The sequence below is a fragment of the Dermochelys coriacea genome, chromosome 27 (assembly GCF_009764565.3).
Source record: "Dermochelys coriacea isolate rDerCor1 chromosome 27, rDerCor1.pri.v4, whole genome shotgun sequence".
NCBI lineage: Eukaryota > Metazoa > Chordata > Testudines > Dermochelyidae > Dermochelys > Dermochelys coriacea.
In genome coordinates, this window is record NC_050094.1 from 14,722,582 (window position 1) to 14,738,930 (window position 16,349).

Genomic DNA, 16,349 nt, shown 5'->3' on the forward strand with positions numbered 1-16,349 from the left:
GCTCTGCTGCTGGCAGCCTCTGCACTTGGATCCACTCCCACAGCACGTGGGGCCCAGGGAGTATGAGCCGCAGCACCGTGCAAGGCACAGGCCCCGCTCCTGGCCTGGGCCCACGCCCCCTGTCCCTGATGGCTGATGCTGGGGTGAATAAGGCGCTCCTAATTGCTCCTGCCCAGGGCCTCTGTGGAGGGGCTGGGGCCCGGGCCCTCCGCTGCCCACCCCAGCCGCTGTCTGGTCTCTCAGCATTATCTGAACACTATGTGTGTGGCAGCGCATGTGTCTGTAATTATACATACATCTCTGCAGGTGCAAACGAAGCTGGGTGTGCAGGAGAATGCATTTGTACGTGTGTGTGTGTCTCAGAGCACAGAGGCCTTGCTGTGTCCATTTGCAAGTGCACAGGTGTGTTTGCACATGTGTGTCAGTGCATGCGTGTCCAGCTACTTTGCAGGGAGAGGGTTCAGCTGTGGGAGCCAGCACTCAGCTGGCAGAGATTTCACAGCTGCGGACGGTTTGCGGCTCTCGGGTTCAATTGGGCTGGGTGGGTGGCTTCCCGCTGTCACTGAGATCACTGCACTCCCCTCACCCCGATGGCCCCTCCGGAGACGGGACAGAGGAGACCCCAGCCCCCCTTCCATCCCCCCCAGGTTTGCACTCACCACGGTCACATTGAATGCGTAGAGGAGGTCGAAGGGCAAGGCCGCGATCAGGTCCACAAAGAACCAGGTGGCCACGTAGTGGATGCAGATGGAGCGAGTGTCATACACCACCTGCCCCGACTGGCTGACGTAAGTGGTGCGGAAGTTCAGGACAATGTCTGCAGAGAAGGGCCAACCTGGTCACGGCCCTGCACTGCTGCCAGCAGGAGTGGCCAAAACCCTGATCACGGCCGCCTAGCCTTGGCCCCGGCCGCACCCCGCGCTGCAGAGCCCTGCTCCCCGGGGCAGACGCCAGCCTGGAACCTGGGCGCTCAGACCCAGCCCAGAGCGGGGATGGGGTGCGAGGTGTGATCCGGGAGAGCTGCAAGGAGCGCTCTGAGCACCCTCAGATATGTGCCCCTGGCACAGAGCTAAGCTCCAGCCCCGACTCGTCTCAGCTGCTTGCTGAGAAAGCAGGCTCCCCTTCCCCAGCCGAGAAGAGTCCAGTGACCCCCCAGCTACACGCTGAGTGAACTCCCCTGAGCCAGGCTTGGGCGCCAAGCCCCCATGGCCCGGCCCAGCATCGGCCCTACCCAGGATGAAGAGCATCTCCACGGCAATGTCGCTGACGATGGTGCTGCGGGCGGTGGCCAGACTGTCCTCGGTGCTGGTGAAGCAGACGTTGTAGGGGACAGTGACGGCCACGTAGAAGGTGGCCAGCAGGATGAGCCAGTCCCACAGGGCCTTGAAGACGCTGTAGTGCAGCAAGATGAAGCGGGATTTCTGCACTGAGGCCACTTTGTACTCGGGAATGGACGGCTTGCTCCCAAAGACGCTCTGGGGAAGGAAGATGGCACAGAGGCTGGCACCAGCTGGGATCCAGCCGAGGACCTGTGGAGCCAGCACAGGTGCCCTCCGCAGGGGGTGGGAGCAGACTCGCATCCAGTGAGGGTCAGGCACAGAGTCACAAGGAGGGGAGGGACAGCTCCCCATGGCTATCAGCATGATGCACAAGGCCCAGTACCAGGGTGAGGGGCCAACAGTAGAGATTGCTACAAATAGCACCAGGCCCGTGCCCTAAAGAGCTGCTCTGACAAACGGGACGGGAGTCCCCGTGGAGGGACACCGAGACACCCCAACACCCACCAACATCCTCACCCATTCTGAGCCCAATACAACATCCCGGTAGGTGCCCCCAGCACCCCTCTACCCACTGCTCAGGAAAGCCAGCCAGCTGCAGGCATGGCCTGACCCAGGGAGATTGGGGTAGTGCAGGGAGTGCTGGGGGGGGGTGATCTCTCTGTCATCCCCATCAGGCCAGGGATAATCCCAACCACAGCAGCCACTGCACTAACCACTCAGCACCTGCACTTCCCGAAAGCTCCTTAGTCTCATGGCCCCAGAGGGAGAGCGAATCCAGGCTATCGAGCGGCTCCTGGCTTGGCGAGGGTCCCGCGGGCCGTGAGTGGACACCCGCCATCAGCCACTTGCCCTAAGCAGGCTCAGAGGTGATTTGCCAGTTGTAGGAACAAGGGTGTTTCCATCCTCCCCCCGCACCCAACGGCACGTAGGGCATTTGCTTGGAGCAACATCTGCTCGAGACAGCCTCTGCCCCAATCCCTCTCTGGAGGCAGCCAGGTCTGGGGGTCCTGGCATGGGCTGGATCGGGTGGGGAATGGGGTAGGCCAGGGGCAGAGTGGGGAAAGCAAACCAGTGTGCTGGCCCCCAGCCCTACCCCAGCAACCCTACGACAACAAACCAGGCCAGGGCACCCAAGCCGCCCTCCCGAGACAAGCCAGCACATGCCCGACCACAGAAGAAGCCCTGGCTGGCTGGGGGTCCGAGCTGGGGCTGCTCACTCAGAGCAGCGAGCGGAGGAGGAACGGGAAGGGCGATGGCGGAGAGGCCCCACCAGGACTCCCTGCAGGACTCAGTGCTCCCGTTGCCGAATGCTGCTGGGGGACCCAGGCCCAGACGCCACCACGCAGGGCTGGCACACGTCCATGAGCTGCAGCTCAGCGCGGGGCAGCACAATGAAGTGCAGGCTGGTGTAAGGTGACCCCGGCAGCGGCATTATGATGTGCCAGGTGCCGAAAGCCCGATTATAGCCTCTGAATTCATTTCACACTAATGCTATTAATAATAATCCACCGGCGCTGCCTGCTGTTGCCCAAAACAGTTAAAGGTGCAAATTTTCGTGGCTTTGGCAGTCAAGGGTCCACTTGCACAACGCCTGGCTAACAGCTCCTCTGCGGGCAGCTAATCCAGGCCCCAGATGAGGATAAGTCCCTGGGAACAGGGCTGCTCTCTGGTGCCGCTCTCACCTTCCCATCCCAAGGGCTAAAGCACAAAGCACTGGAGAATAACGCTGGGTAAACGCCTCCCTCCGCCTGGTGAGCAGCTGACCTGCAGGGCTCAGGGGGGCTCCTTGGGTAGGGGGTCCCTGCAGCTCCTGGGCTGTCCTTGCCCCTGGCACCCGCAGGGGGCCTGTGGAAAGGCAGCGGGAAGCAGAAGCCAGCTCACTGCAGTCCCGCGGGTGACCTAGGAGCCCAGCACAGAGGCAGGGGACGATGCCCCACCGGGAGCACAGGCCAGGGTGGTTCGGAGCCATATGGGAGCAGAGGGTGGGTTCTTACGCTGTTGATCTTCATCTCGCCCCGCTCCTTGCCGGTGAACTGGCGGGTGAGCTGGTGCAGCACCGTGCGGCCCTGCTTGCGCGCTGCCCGCGGGTGGGAGCTCCCCGCCTTCTTGCTCCGGTGCTTCTCTGAAACAGATGGAGAGCGGCTCAGGCGGGTGAGCCAGGGCCAACTCAGAGCTGGGACAGGGGGCAGGCGCCATGTATGCTGGGACTGGGCCCCATCCCAGCTGCTCCCGTGCGTGCCCCTTGGGTGGACACAGTGGCTGTCCTAGGAAGGCCCCCTCCCCCTTCTAATTCACACTGCGCACCAGCCAAGCGAGCAAAGGCCACCCAGGGAGCATCCGGGCTGGTGGGTCCCTCGGGAAATGGCCTGGCCTTTGGGAGCCAGGGCCACGGGGACCCAGCCTGGCTCCAAGCAGATGCCACCAGGACCATGCTGGCTTGTCCCCCTCCCAGCCTGCTCCATGCCCCTCCCAACCCCCTGGCTTCTCCCCCCAGCCCCACTTGCTTCCTGCCCCCACCTCCCCCAGCCAGGGCGCACCATCTCTCCTGTCGCCTGGGTGGCTCTTGCCCCGGTTCTCGGTGATGTCCTTGAAGGAGACGAGGAAGAGAACCACCTCCCCCTTCTCATTCTTGATGGGCACGATGTCCAGCAGGCACCAGAAGGCAGCTCCTGCGGGGAGGAGGGGAAGGAGCTGAGCCAGGAAATGCCCTTGGCCGCCCTGCACTGCCCCAACGCCAGTACCCTGCACCGCCGCTGTGCAGGGCTAGTCATCAACACTCCTGTTACGAGACCAGGTTGGCTCACAACCCCCCAGCCAGCAGGGACCCAACTCTGTACCTTCAGCCCCAAAAGCAGAAGGCTCTAAGAAGTTAGTTACGGGAGTAACTCTAGGACCTGGTAGCAGTAGCAGGCTGTTATCCCCACATCAGCCGGCTACTAGAGGGGGCCACAGGACACACACTGAATTCATGGGGTTATGGGGAAGGCCTGGGGCACTGGGAGCAGTTGCCTGGCCAGGATCAGCCATGCTGTTAAGCTAAGGGCCTGGAGCCGGCTCCCCTAGACGGGGGAGCCACGTGGTGCGTGGGCCGGGGCCAGACTCGGTGAGTGCAGCGAGTCGCGCGCCTGCTGCTCCACTCACCGCTCTTCTTGTAGAAGCAGACATCAGTCTGGTACTCCTGCCTCCCATCCAGCACCTTCTCGATGCACTGCAGGATGGACTCGCTGGTCTCGGCCCCGTACAGGAAGCGACAGCTGCAGTTCTTCTGCATGACCTCGGTGCGGGCGAAGCCGGTGAGGTCGCAGAAGCCGTCAGAGCAGTAGACGATGGGGAAGCCACGGTGAACCTGAGCATTGGCCAGAATGAAGTTGCTGTCTGGAAAGAAGCAAACAGACCCCAACCCCCAGGGCCAGGTTAGCACCCTGGAGGGGTCCTGGGAAGCATTTCCATTCTGAGCCTCCCCTCTCAGAGCTAGGGATAGAACCCAGGAGTCCTGGCTCCCTGCCCTGCCCCCATTCAAACCCACTACTCCCCACTCCCCTCCCAGAGCCAGGGATAGAACCCAGGAGTCCTGGCTCCCTGCCCTGCCCCCATTCAAACCCACTACTCCCCACTCCCCTGCCAGAGCCAGGGATAGAACCCAGGAGTCCTGGCTCCCAGCCCCACCCCCACTCAAACCCACTACTCCCCACTCCCCTGCCAGAGCCAGGGGTAGAACCCAGGAGTCCTGGCTCCCAGCCCCACCCCCACTCAAACCCACTACTCCCCACTCCCCTGCCAGAGCCAGGGGTAGAACCCAGGAGTCCTGGCTCCCAGCCCCACCCCCACTCAAACCCACTACTCCCCACTCCCCTGCCAGAGCCAGGGATAGAACCCAGGAGTCCTGGCTCCCAGCCCCACCCCCACTCAAACCCACTACTCCCCACTCCCCTGCCAGAGCCAGGGATAGAACCCCTGAGCTAAGCTCCCTCTAAGCTGCGCGGCTGTGCAGCAGCCTATCAAGGGCCATGCAGGCACTCAGGGCTGTGGCAGGGAGAGGCACCTCTCCCCTGGCCCTAGCCCCAGAGCTGTTGCGGGGAGAGAGAGCTGGAGGGAGTCCTCTCTTCCCTCCATGGCCCCGGGACAGCCTGCACCCCAAACCCCTCATCTCTGGCCTCACCCCACACCCAGCCAGAGTCTGTACCCTAACCCTCTGCCCCAGCCCTGCGCCCCCTCCGGCACTCTGAACCCCTCGGCCCTACCCCCACTACACATCACCTCCATATTGGTGCACATAACAAAATTCATTCCGCACATACATGGGAAAAATTAGAGGGAACATTGTCTGAGTCCTGGCTCCCAGCCTCAGTCGCTCAAACCCACTAGACCCTGTGACGAAGCGGGACTGTTCTTAACGTTTCCTCTGAATATTGTGGGAGTGCCTCAGTTTCCCCGATGCAGTTCTTAAGTGTCTAGGTGGTGGGATAAGGGTGTATGATCCTTGCAGAGCCCTCGAGAGCAGGTGTGTCCAGGGGTCTGGACTCAGAGAATGGCCGACACCCTGTTTCCTGGCCACTGATGTCCTGGCCCTTCCCCCCTGCAAGGTGAGAGCTAAAGGGTTGGAGAACAAAGGAACTAGGTGACCTCCTGGCCTGGGAAAAGGACAAAGCCCAGAGGAGGAGGGGCTGGAGGGGGAGGCAGTTGGGGCTGGCTGGGGATGAGGTGTGAAGTGCAGACGGGGTTGTCTGGCTCACTGCCCCCCAAAATGGACCCGGCTGAGGGGTCCTGTTCTCTGTACCTACAAGCTCTGTGTTAGACCATGTTCCTGTTGTCTAATAAACCTTCTGTTTTACAGCTGGCTGAGAGTCACATCTGACTGTGGAGTTGGGGGGCAGGACCCTCTGGCTTCCCCAGGACCCTGCCTGGGCAGACTGGCTGTGGGAGGGGCAGAGGATGCTGAGTGGTCTGAGGTCAGACCCAGGAAGGGGGAGCTGTGTGCCCTGCAGACAGGCTGCTCCCAGAGAGGAGACTCCCCCAGAGTCCTGCCTGGCTTCGTAGGGAGCAGCTCCAGAGCATCGCCCGGGGACTCCATGACACTCTCATCATTAAAAATTTACCCCTTATTTCCAGTCTGAATTTGTCTAGCTTCCACTTCTAGCTACTGGATCCTTTATACCTTTCTCTGCTAGATTGAGGAGCCCATGATTAAAAATTTGTTCTCCATGAAGGTTCTTGCAGACTGTGATCAGATCACCCCTTAACCTGCTCGTTGGTCAGAGAAATAGATCCAACTCCTTGAGTCTCACTGTCAGGCAGGTTTTCTAACCCTTTAATCATTTTCATGGCTCTTCTCTGACCCCTCTCCGATTTATCAACCTCCTTCCTGAACTATGGGTATCAGAACTGGACACAGGATTCCAGCAGCAGTCCTGTTAGCTCTTTTGCCACAGCATCACACTGGGAACTCATGTTCAGCTGATTATCTAACCCCCCCACAAATCTTGAGTCTCTGCTTCTCAAGGTAAAGTCCCCATCCTGTAAGTGTGGCCTGCTTTCTTTTTTCCTAGATGGATACGTTTACATTTGGCCATATTAAAACAACCACGTCTGCACTTCACTCCATGTCCCCAGCCAGCCCCAAACTGACTCCCCCTCCAGCCCCTCCTCCTCTGAGCTTTGTCCCTTTCCCGGGCCAGGAGGTTACCTGGTTCCTTTGTTCTCCAACCCATTAGCTCTCACCTTGCAGGGAGGAAGGGCCCAGGCCATCAGTTGTCAGGAGACAGTGTCGGCCATTTATGTACCCTGGCCCTTTGCTCTGCAATAATTACACCCCCTTATCCCACCACCTAGAGACTTAAGAAATGCCTAGGGGAAACTGAGGCACCCCTACAGTATTCAGAGGAAACATTAAGAACAGTCCCACTTCATTACAGAGAGTAATTAACCCTTGGAACAATTCACCAGGGGTCGTGGTGGAATCTCCAGCACTGATCATTTAAAAATCAAAGTTGTCTGTTGATCTGCTCTAGGATTAGTGTGGGGCAGGTCCCTGGCCTGGGTCGGAGAGCAGCTCAGACCAGCTGAGGACAACGGTCCCTTCCAGCCTTGGGATCTATGAGCCTCTGATGCAGAGGGGGCAGTTGGGGCGAGGAAGGGCCAGTGATGTGTAGGACATCACCAACACTGGCCCCGCTCCCCTACAGCCTCCGGAGCCCCCCATGCCAAGCAGAGCCACATCACCAACCCTGGGAAAGACCCCACGGAAAGACCCCGGAGTCACCCTGTGCAGCCACGTCCGGCTGCTATTCCTGAGGGCCCCTCCTTGCTTTGCCCCCCCTCCCCGCCCCCCAGGCCGTGATGGTGGCCAACCCGGGCTGCAGCCCCTCCTCCTGGCTGCATGAGCTGGCTAAGCCCTGCCCCTCGCCATTCAGTGGGAAGGCGAGCGCGGGAGCCCAGATAGAGCCCCTGGCTTCCATCTTCTCAGAGATTTGGTGCCAAGCGAGCCGCACCTCCCCCTCGCCAGCTGGTGCCTCCACCCCTCCACTGGCAGGGCTAAGGCAGCTTAACAGCAACAACAACAAACCCAGCCGGGGGCTGTGCCAGGGCTCCCCGCAGGCATGGCAGCCCGGGGGTTTGCCGCGGGCACAGGCCAAGCTGCGGGGAGATGAGCCCAGCTCCGAGTGCCTATCCCTGCCATGTCGGGCATCCGCCTGCAGCAGGGGAAGCCTGAGGAGACACCAGTATCCTAAACACAGCGGGCCTTGCATGGTCCCAGAGGATGCTATAGGGCGGCAAGGTCGGATCATTAGTGTTTACCCCTGGCACCACCGAGAACAAGCCCTTGCAATGCGTAATTAGCGCGAGGCCGGAAGAGCCTTGCTCCTGGGCTCAAGGGGGCATGAGCCAGCACTACTGATCCCCTGGCCTGACTGCTGCCAGCCTGCCCCATGCGACGGGCTGCTCGTGACTGGCTGGAAGCGCTGCCCAGCAGGGCCAGGAATGGCACCTTGCTGGCGGGCTCCCTGCTAGCGCAGACAGATGGCTTCAAGTGCACAGGCCACCGAAGAGCAGCCCGCGGGGCCAGCCGGCCTGGGGCAGAGCGGTGGCCCCTTTCGCCCCACGGGCAGCGAGCATGTGGCTCGCAGGCTGCCGCCAGCCCAGCAGTGCCTTGGCGGTAGCACTGCGTGCCCTGCGGCCCAGGGGCTGTAAACCCAGCCACGTGCCCCCCGCAGCGGCCATGGCACAGCACCGCCCCATTTGACAGCACTTGTTTCCATGCCACAGGCAGCAATGGCACCAGTGTGGGTCAGCGGCCCGGGGGCAGGAGCAAGGACAGCTGAGGCCATGGCCAGAAAGCCCCAGCTCTGGAGCCCCCCGCCCCCGCCAGGGGAGGCCCCGGGGCCTCACTGCTACAGCTCCGAGCCGGAGGCATTGGGGAATCAAAACCCAGTGGCCATGGCTAAGTTCTTGGCTCCCGGAGCTGTAGCTGCTGGCTTGGCCGGGGTGGGGAATTAGTACAGACTCTGCTCTCGGCAACGCAGGGTCCCCACCAACAACACAGCCGGGGCTCCTACCCCATGCCTAGCTGCCCCCGGGCTGTGGTGCCCAGCATCAGGGGGTGGCATCATGCCGTAGGCCTGGGCCTGCTGCATGGGCGAGCTGGGGTTCATTTAGCGCCAGGCATTGTTGGGACGAGCCCCCTTTCAGGCCTCATTAAGCCCATCGAGGACACTCTGAGGCCTGAAGCCGAGAGTCTTTCAAAGAGCCTAGCCAGCATCGCATCGCCCTGGAAATGCAAACACAGCGTCCCAGCGAGCCTCTCCCAGTGCGCACCCTGGGCTCCCTGCTCCTCCCTGGGCACGGGCCAGCTCCGCTGTTGCTCTGGGGGCAATGGCCCCACACTCATGCCTCACGTGCATCCCCATTCCCGCTGCCCCTCCCTTCGCGGTGCTGCCTCCTGCAGACTGACCCACACACAGCACCGGCATGGGGCTCCTTCTCCCGGCGGTTCCCCCGGTGCCGCGGCCTGGGACAGCGCATGGAGCTGTTCGCGTACAGCAGGGGAGATGCTGCGGGGTGGCCCTGGAGTGAGGCTCTGGTGGTTTCTAATGTCTGAGCCCAGCGAGGTGCCCCCAGCTGGCTGGCAAACCAAGCGCCACCCCCCCATCGGTGGCAGGCAGTGCAGTGACTGGTGAGCGGGTGGTGTCCCACCCATCTGGCTGGGACACGAGCCAGGGCTGGCCCTGCCCTCAGCCGGCTGAAGGGGAACGAGACCCTCTGCCAGGGCTCAAGGAGCAAAGCCTGTCAGCGCTTCCCACCAGCCCTGGCAGCCCTTGGAGGCAAATCTTCCTCTCCAGAGAGGGTTAACCCTTTCCTGGACCCTGCAGGTAACTTCACTCCCTAGAATAGAGCCCCGGAGTCCTGATTCCAGCCCCCTCCAGAGCCAGGAATAGAACCCAGGAGTCCTGGCTCCTTTTTCTTAACCCCTGTTGCAGCCTCCCCCCAGCGCTGCTGGGAGTTCAGATCATGATGCAAACATCTGGTGCGTGTGGCTGTGCTGGGGGAACAAAGCCCTGTGGGAGCCAAGGGGGGTGGGCAGGAGCCGTGTCATTGTTTGAAACATCTGGGCTGCTGGGACTGGCGGCTGCAGGGGAGCCCGGGCGCCCAGCGGGGCGTTAATTGCATGTGCCTTGATCTGTATTGTCTCTGCACACTGGGCAGAGCTGACTGCTCGCTCTCAGCCCCCGGCCGGCCAGGTCTCAGGGCCCACGCCATGCCCACAGCCCGTCCTCGCCAGCACAGCTCTCTCACTGGAGCTGGGGTGGGTTAGCGTGGTGCTCAGTACTCAGAGAGCGGCTGTCTGCCATTGCCACATGCAGTGCCAGCAGCTCACAGACCAGGGATCGGGCTGCCCTTCCTCCAACAGAATCACAGATATTAGGGGTCAGGCCCCAGCCCCTGGGGAGGATCAGCCCTGGCAGACTCCCGGGGCTCTGCCCAGGCCAGTTTTAAGCATCTGCTCCCTCTCTTGGGAGACTCTTCTGCAGCTCAGTGAATCTCCCCATCTCTCATGGGTACCTAAGAACATGCCCTGTCTCAGGTTATTAACTGCGGTTCCAACCAGGGATGGCGCCATTCCAAACGGGCATCATCTCCCCATGTGAGCAAGGGGTTCCCCGAGCGCCGGGGCTGGGATCGGAGCAGGTTGAGGGGGGCTCCTTCGGACGGCTCTGCCATCACCTGGCCCACGGATCCAGCAGTCGGACAAGCGACTGGCAGAGGAGCCCAGCCTTGCACAGCCAGCAGAAAAGGGATCTTTGACAAAATGGGCATTTTCACCAAAAAATATCCACTTAATCCAAAAAAACTGGGCAGATTTATTAAAAAAAAAGGAAACCCTGAACCTTGAAGAAGTCCCAGCTTTTGGCAGCTGGAAAACTTCAGGGGGTTCTTTTGACAAAAAAAAAAATTTCCACAAAAACAAAAAAAAACCACCCTGTTTTCAACTCAATTTTCCGCTGGGGAAAATTCAACATTTGCCAGCAGCTGCTCCCTGGGGCTCTGGGGTGAGCAGCAGCCACCTTGCACGTGAACCCTGGGGGCGCTTTCTGCACATGCCCTTCCCCAAACATGCCAGCACCATACGCAGCCCTGGGCTGTTTGCTTCCCTCCTGGCTGCTCCCTGGTACATTCCTCCCCCTGTGACTGGCATGGGACATGCTAACACAAACCGCAGCACAAGCCAAACCAGACAGCCCCCTATGCCAGCCGCCAGGCCGAGATGGGCTAACAAGCCACGTGTGGCTATCGGGAAACCACGCCCAGAGACCCTCTGGGATAAACCGTCCCAAACGCCTGCATGGCAAGGTGGCCCGAGTGCAGCTGGGTGGAGTCAGGGCACCCGGACTCCAGCATTGACAATGAGCCAGAGCTGGGCCATGGTGCGGCACGTCTATATTGCGAGCTGGGGGCTGCTCCTTTTCGGAGCCTTGGGCAATGATCCCCCCTCCCCTCAGTTGGCATCTGGCTGCTCCTTGGGTTTTCCTTCCTCTAAGACCTTACATGTAGCTACTCACCGCAGCAACAGGCGGGCCGTGTCCACGCTCACTCTGGGGTGTGGCTACACACAGCAGAGAACGGCCCTGGAGGGGGGAGGCACTGGGGTGGGGGGAGCCCTACCCTGGGGGTTCAGGCATGTAGGATATGCTGCTCGCCTGAGCAGTGCCTGCCTCACCATCTACACTGCTAGCCAGCCCGAGTCAGCTGGGCCTACGGTGTCTGTGCTCTGACCCTGCCCTAAGGCACGTGCCTGGGGTGAGCTGCAGCAGGGCCGGGCTGGGCTTGACTTTGTTCCAAATGGACCCTTGACAAAGCCCCGTTCCCCGTCCCATGTGGGCCCGGGCCAGCGCTGAGCTGTGCACTTGGAGACCAATGGTAACTGTCCCTGGTGCTGAGTCTGGGACAACCTGGCAAGGCAGAGGAGAGGCACAAAATCCTCCCCCCCTCCGCCCGTCCATCAAGACAACAAAAGACTCTGTTTGCGCTAATACAATACGTTCCAGTGTATTCCTGAGATCCGGGCCAGGCTCCTCTCCGAGCTTACACAAACGATATTCAGTTTAATCCACACTTATATACTTCGGGACCCAGCTATGGCTCTGGAGTGGGGGGCTCAGTGCTCTAAGCCTCCCTTGTTGTCTCCCCAGTGACCCAGGCTCCCTCAGGGAGAGGCCAGTGGCTTGCTCCCTGCGCCGGAAAAAGGGGTTAGGGTGGTTTCATTAGGAAAGCTGTCAGGGCAGCCCAGGAAATGCTAAATTAGTTTTCATTGATCTTTCTGGAAGCATTTCAATCGCAATCCTTTTAGGGGGAAAATCCCCGCGTCTGCAATATGGCATTTTATTTACAAAAAGCCACGCTTACTACACCCTCCCCCTGGGGGGGAAGCGCTTTAAACAGGCTGTATTGTGACTTCCAGTGGGGGGGTTAATCCAAGCGGAGGGCTCCGAACAGGCTGAGCTCTCTTCGAGCAGGAGCAGACGAGGTCTGCGGAAGGTTTTTTGACACTTTCCACCAACTGAGAGGTCAGCAGGAAGATGTAAAGATACTTTTCCCTCCTCTGGGCCACACACAGATTGTGCACAACGTGGGTAGGAGTGAGCGGTGCGCTTGGAGAGAGATCCCAGCCCCTGCCTGCGCCGGGGGCCGTTACACCAGTGTCCCCACCTTAGACCTCAGGCAACGAATCTGTCATGGAGTCTATGATTTTAAGAGACCTCCATGACCCCTCAAAAATGCCAATAATTCAGCCCCAGATGTGGGGCTTGGGTTTCAGCCCCTGGCGACGGAGCTTGGGCTTGGGCAAAAATAAACCGGTGATTTCTCGTTTATTGCCTGCATCCCGTCCGTGACTTTTCATAAAAATACCTATGCCAAAATCGGAGCCTTCCGGGCCCATCCTGCCCAGGGAGAGCGTTTCTGGTCACCATCTCTGCTCCCCTGGGGCGCCGTGGGGTGACATAAAATAGCCCAAGTGCTGGCCAGACACACCAAGCCTTCTCACACCCCAGGTGCCCCTTGGACACAGCCCATCTCCCACAGTGGCAATGGGGAGCAGTGTTATTTGGAAATGACCAGTCATCTTTAGAATGGGGGCCAGAGGGGGTGCTGGGATAGGCTGGGGGTAATGCAGGGGGCATGGCTGGGCTGGGGGGGCAGTCCCCATGAGCTGGGGATCCTTGAGCAGTCTCCCAGAAGCAGCAGGAAGGGGACATGCCCGGCAGTTCCCTGGTCTGCGAAGACCCAGTGCAGGCAAACGCAGGGCCCCCCTTTTGCAGGTCCCAGGGGCGGGGGCAGGGGGGTTATTGCACTTGGCTCAACAATAGAAGACCAATCCCCAGCCCGAGGGTTGTGGGGGGGCTCTGTGGTCTGTGTGACCAGGGATCCCTGCTACTGACCCCACCCCCCAGCTGCAGAAGGGGGTCACACAGGGCAGCTGGCCTGGAGCTGAGGTCACGGATCCCTGGTCTTGATACCTCCCCCGCCACACTTTTGCTACTACCCAGAACGGGCGGGGAGAGAAAGCTGTGGGGGCGGAGGGAGATGGCAGCTTGCTTCCGAGGGAACCCAGCCCCGGGGGGGGTCCCCTCTAAGCCCGGCCCGGAGAGTCTAACCCTATTGTCCAGTAGGACCCCACCCTGCCCGGCCCCGGAGTGCAGAGGGGGCCCCCCCAGTCCTGTCCGCCCCCCCCCGCAGCTCCTGACCAGGCCTGGAGCGCAGGCGGGGTCCCCACCAGCCCTGCCCGGCCCCGGGGCGCAGAGGGGGACCCCCCAGTCCTGTCCGCCCCCCCGCAGCTCCTGCCCGGCCCCGCGGCGCAGAGGGGGCCCCCCCAGTCCTGTCCGCCCCCCCGCAGCTCCTGCCCGGCCCCGGGGCGCAGAGGGGGCCCCCCCAGTCCTGTCCGCCCCCCCGCAGCTCCTGCCCGGCCCCGCGGCGCAGAGGGGGACCCCCCAGTCCTGTCCGCCCCCCCGCAGCTCCTGCCCGGCCCCGGGGCGCAGAGGGGGCCCCCCCAGTCCTGTCCGCCCCCCCGCAGCTCCTGCCCGGCCCCGGGGCGCAGAGGGGGCCCCCCCAGTCCTGTCCGCCCCCCCGCAGCTCCTGCCCGGCCCCGGGGCGCAGAGGGGGCCCCCCCAGTCCTGTCCGCCCCCCCCGCAGCTCCTGCCCGGCCCCGGGGCGCAGAGGGGGCCCCCCCAGTCCTGTCCGCCCCCCCGCAGCTCCTGCCCGGCCCCGCGGCGCAGAGGGGGCCCCCCCCGTCCTGGCCGCCCCCCCGCAGCCCCTGCCCGGCCCCGGGGCGCAGAGGGGGACCCCCCAGTCCTGTCCGCCCCCCCGCAGCTCCTGCCCGGCCCCGCGGCGCAGAGGGGGCCCCCCCAGTCCTGTCCGCCCCCCCGCAGCTCCTGCCCGGCCCCGGGGCGCAGAGGGGGCCCCCCCAGTCCTGTCCGCCCCCCCGCAGCTCCTGCCCGGCCCCGGGGCGCAGAGGGGGCCCCCCCAGTCCTGTCCGCCCCCCCGCAGCTCCTGCCCGGCCCCGGGGCGCAGAGGGGGACCCCCCAGTCCTGTCCGCCCCCCCGCAGCTCCTGCCCGGCCCCGCGGCGCAGAGGGGGCCCCCCCAGTCCTGTCCGCCCCCCCGCAGCTCCTGCCCGGCCCCGGGGCGCAGAGGGGGACCCCCCAGTCCTGTCCGCCCCCCCGCAGCTCCTGCCCGGCCCCGCGGCGCAGAGGGGGCCCCCCCAGTCCTGTCCGCCCCCCCGCAGCTCCTGCCCGGCCCCGGGGCGCAGAGGGGGACCCCCCAGTCCTGTCCGCCCCCCCGCAGCTCCTGCCCGGCCCCGCGGCGCAGAGGGGGCCCCCCCAGTCCTGTCCGCCCCCCCGCAGCTCCTGCCCGGCCCCGCGGCGCAGAGGGGGCCCCCCCAGTCCTGTCCGCCCCCCCGCAGCTCCTGCCCGGCCCCGGGGCGCAGAGGGGGACCCCCCAGTCCTGTCCGCCCCCCCGCAGCTCCTGCCCGGCCCCGCGGCGCAGAGGGGGCCCCCCCAGTCCTGTCCGCCCCCCCGCAGCTCCTGCCCGGCCCCGCGGCGCAGAGGGGGCCCCCCCAGTCCTGTCCGCCCCCCCGCAGCTCCTGCCCGGCCCCGGGGCGCAGAGGGGGACCCCCCAGTCCTGTCCGCCCCCCCGCAGCTCCTGCCCGGCCCCGGGGCGCAGAGGGGGACCCCCCAGTCCTGTCCGCCCCCCCGCAGCTCCTGCCCGGCCCCGCGGCGCAGAGGGGGCCCCCCCAGTCCTGTCCGCCCCCCCGCAGCTCCTGCCCGGCCCCGGGGCGCAGAGGGGGCCCCCCAGCCCTGCCCAGGGCCCCCCGGCTGCGCGGCGAGACTCACGGGTGCCATCGAAGCGGGTGGCGATGGTGTCCAGGAAGGTGTTCTGCGGGGCCAGCAACCCCTTCATCACCGGCATGGCCCCGCCGCCGCCCGCCCGCTCCCCGGCCCGGCCCGCGGGCTGCCAGCTCGGGCAGCGGGCTCCGGCGGCAGGTGCAGCCCCTGCGCCGCCCCGCTCCGCCCCCCGCTAATCCCGGCCGGGCTCTCGGCGCGGCCCCGCCCCGGGGGACCCTGCAGGCGGCAGCCGTGCGGGGGGGGACCTGAGCCCAGGGACCTGCCGGGGGGGGGACCCCGCACCCGTGGACAGTGCGAGGGGGGAAGGGCTCTGCACCCAGGGACTGTGCACTTGGGAGGGGGGACCCTGACAGTGCGAGGGGGGAAGGGCTCTGCACCCAGGGACCGTGGGGGGAGGCTCTGGGGTCGCTTCCCCAGCCAGCAGCAGGTTTCCCTTCCCACTGCCCTGGCTGAGCTCACATCAGTTTGGAGTAGAGTGGGGCCCAAGAGGGGCTGAGCGCCCTGCCCCTCGGTACATCCCCAGGGGCTGACACTGCAGCACCTTGGCTGGTGGTGCTGAAATCTCAGCTCCGTGCCAGGCTCCCTGCCAGCACCAGGTGCCACAGCCTGGGCAGGGAGGCCGTGGGGAGGCCCAGGGCTTGCACTGCTTTAATTGACCTTCAGAGAGCGGTTCCAGCAGTGCAGCCCTGTGGGGACGCGCAGGGCGGCTCAGCTTGGCCTGCCAAGCAGAGACTGGCCACGCCGGCCTTAGGTGGAGCGGGTGGCTGGGTACAGCCTGGTCCTTGGAGAACTCACTGGCCTCCCGCCCTGGCCTGGCATCTCCACAGAGAGTTCCAGGGGGAGCAATAAAGGGGCTCCCAAAGGATCCCAGCGCAGACTCCTCTTGCCCCCCTGCAATGCCCGTGTCTCCTCCCCTGCCCAGCTCCATGAGTGTAATCCTCTGCAGCACGGGGTGACCCTCACAGGCAGCCCCCCCAGCCCCACTGAGGAATTTTGCCCTGTGACCCAAAGACTGGGAGGTGGCCAGGGGAGGAGCGTAGGGTTTCCCATCAAACCTTGAACCCAGCGAGGGCAGGGGCCAGCGGTGCCATGGCCCAGGAAGGGGGCAGAGCGAAGGGTGCCGGGGTGGGTGTGGGAATCGGAGTCTGGCTGCAGTGGGATGTCCTAGAGGAAGGC

General features: G+C 63.7%; 1 protein-coding gene across 1 annotated transcript in view; it reads right to left on the minus strand.

Annotated features, from left to right (window-relative positions):
• KCNH4 (potassium voltage-gated channel subfamily H member 4) overlaps window positions 1-15,276 on the minus strand; it is a 30,916-nt gene extending 15,640 nt beyond the window's left edge. The window contains exons 1-6 of the mRNA XM_038385541.2: window positions 15,162-15,276; window positions 4,422-4,655; window positions 3,818-3,949; window positions 3,275-3,402; window positions 1,232-1,475; window positions 660-817 (exon numbers count right to left, since the gene is read on the minus strand). Coding sequence (XP_038241469.1) covers window positions 660-817; window positions 1,232-1,475; window positions 3,275-3,402; window positions 3,818-3,949; window positions 4,422-4,655; window positions 15,162-15,237 — 972 coding nt within the window. The 5' untranslated portion in view covers window positions 15,238-15,276. The remainder of the gene's footprint in view (window positions 1-659; window positions 818-1,231; window positions 1,476-3,274; window positions 3,403-3,817; window positions 3,950-4,421; window positions 4,656-15,161) is intronic.
• Window positions 15,277-16,349: the final 1,073 nt, after the last annotated feature.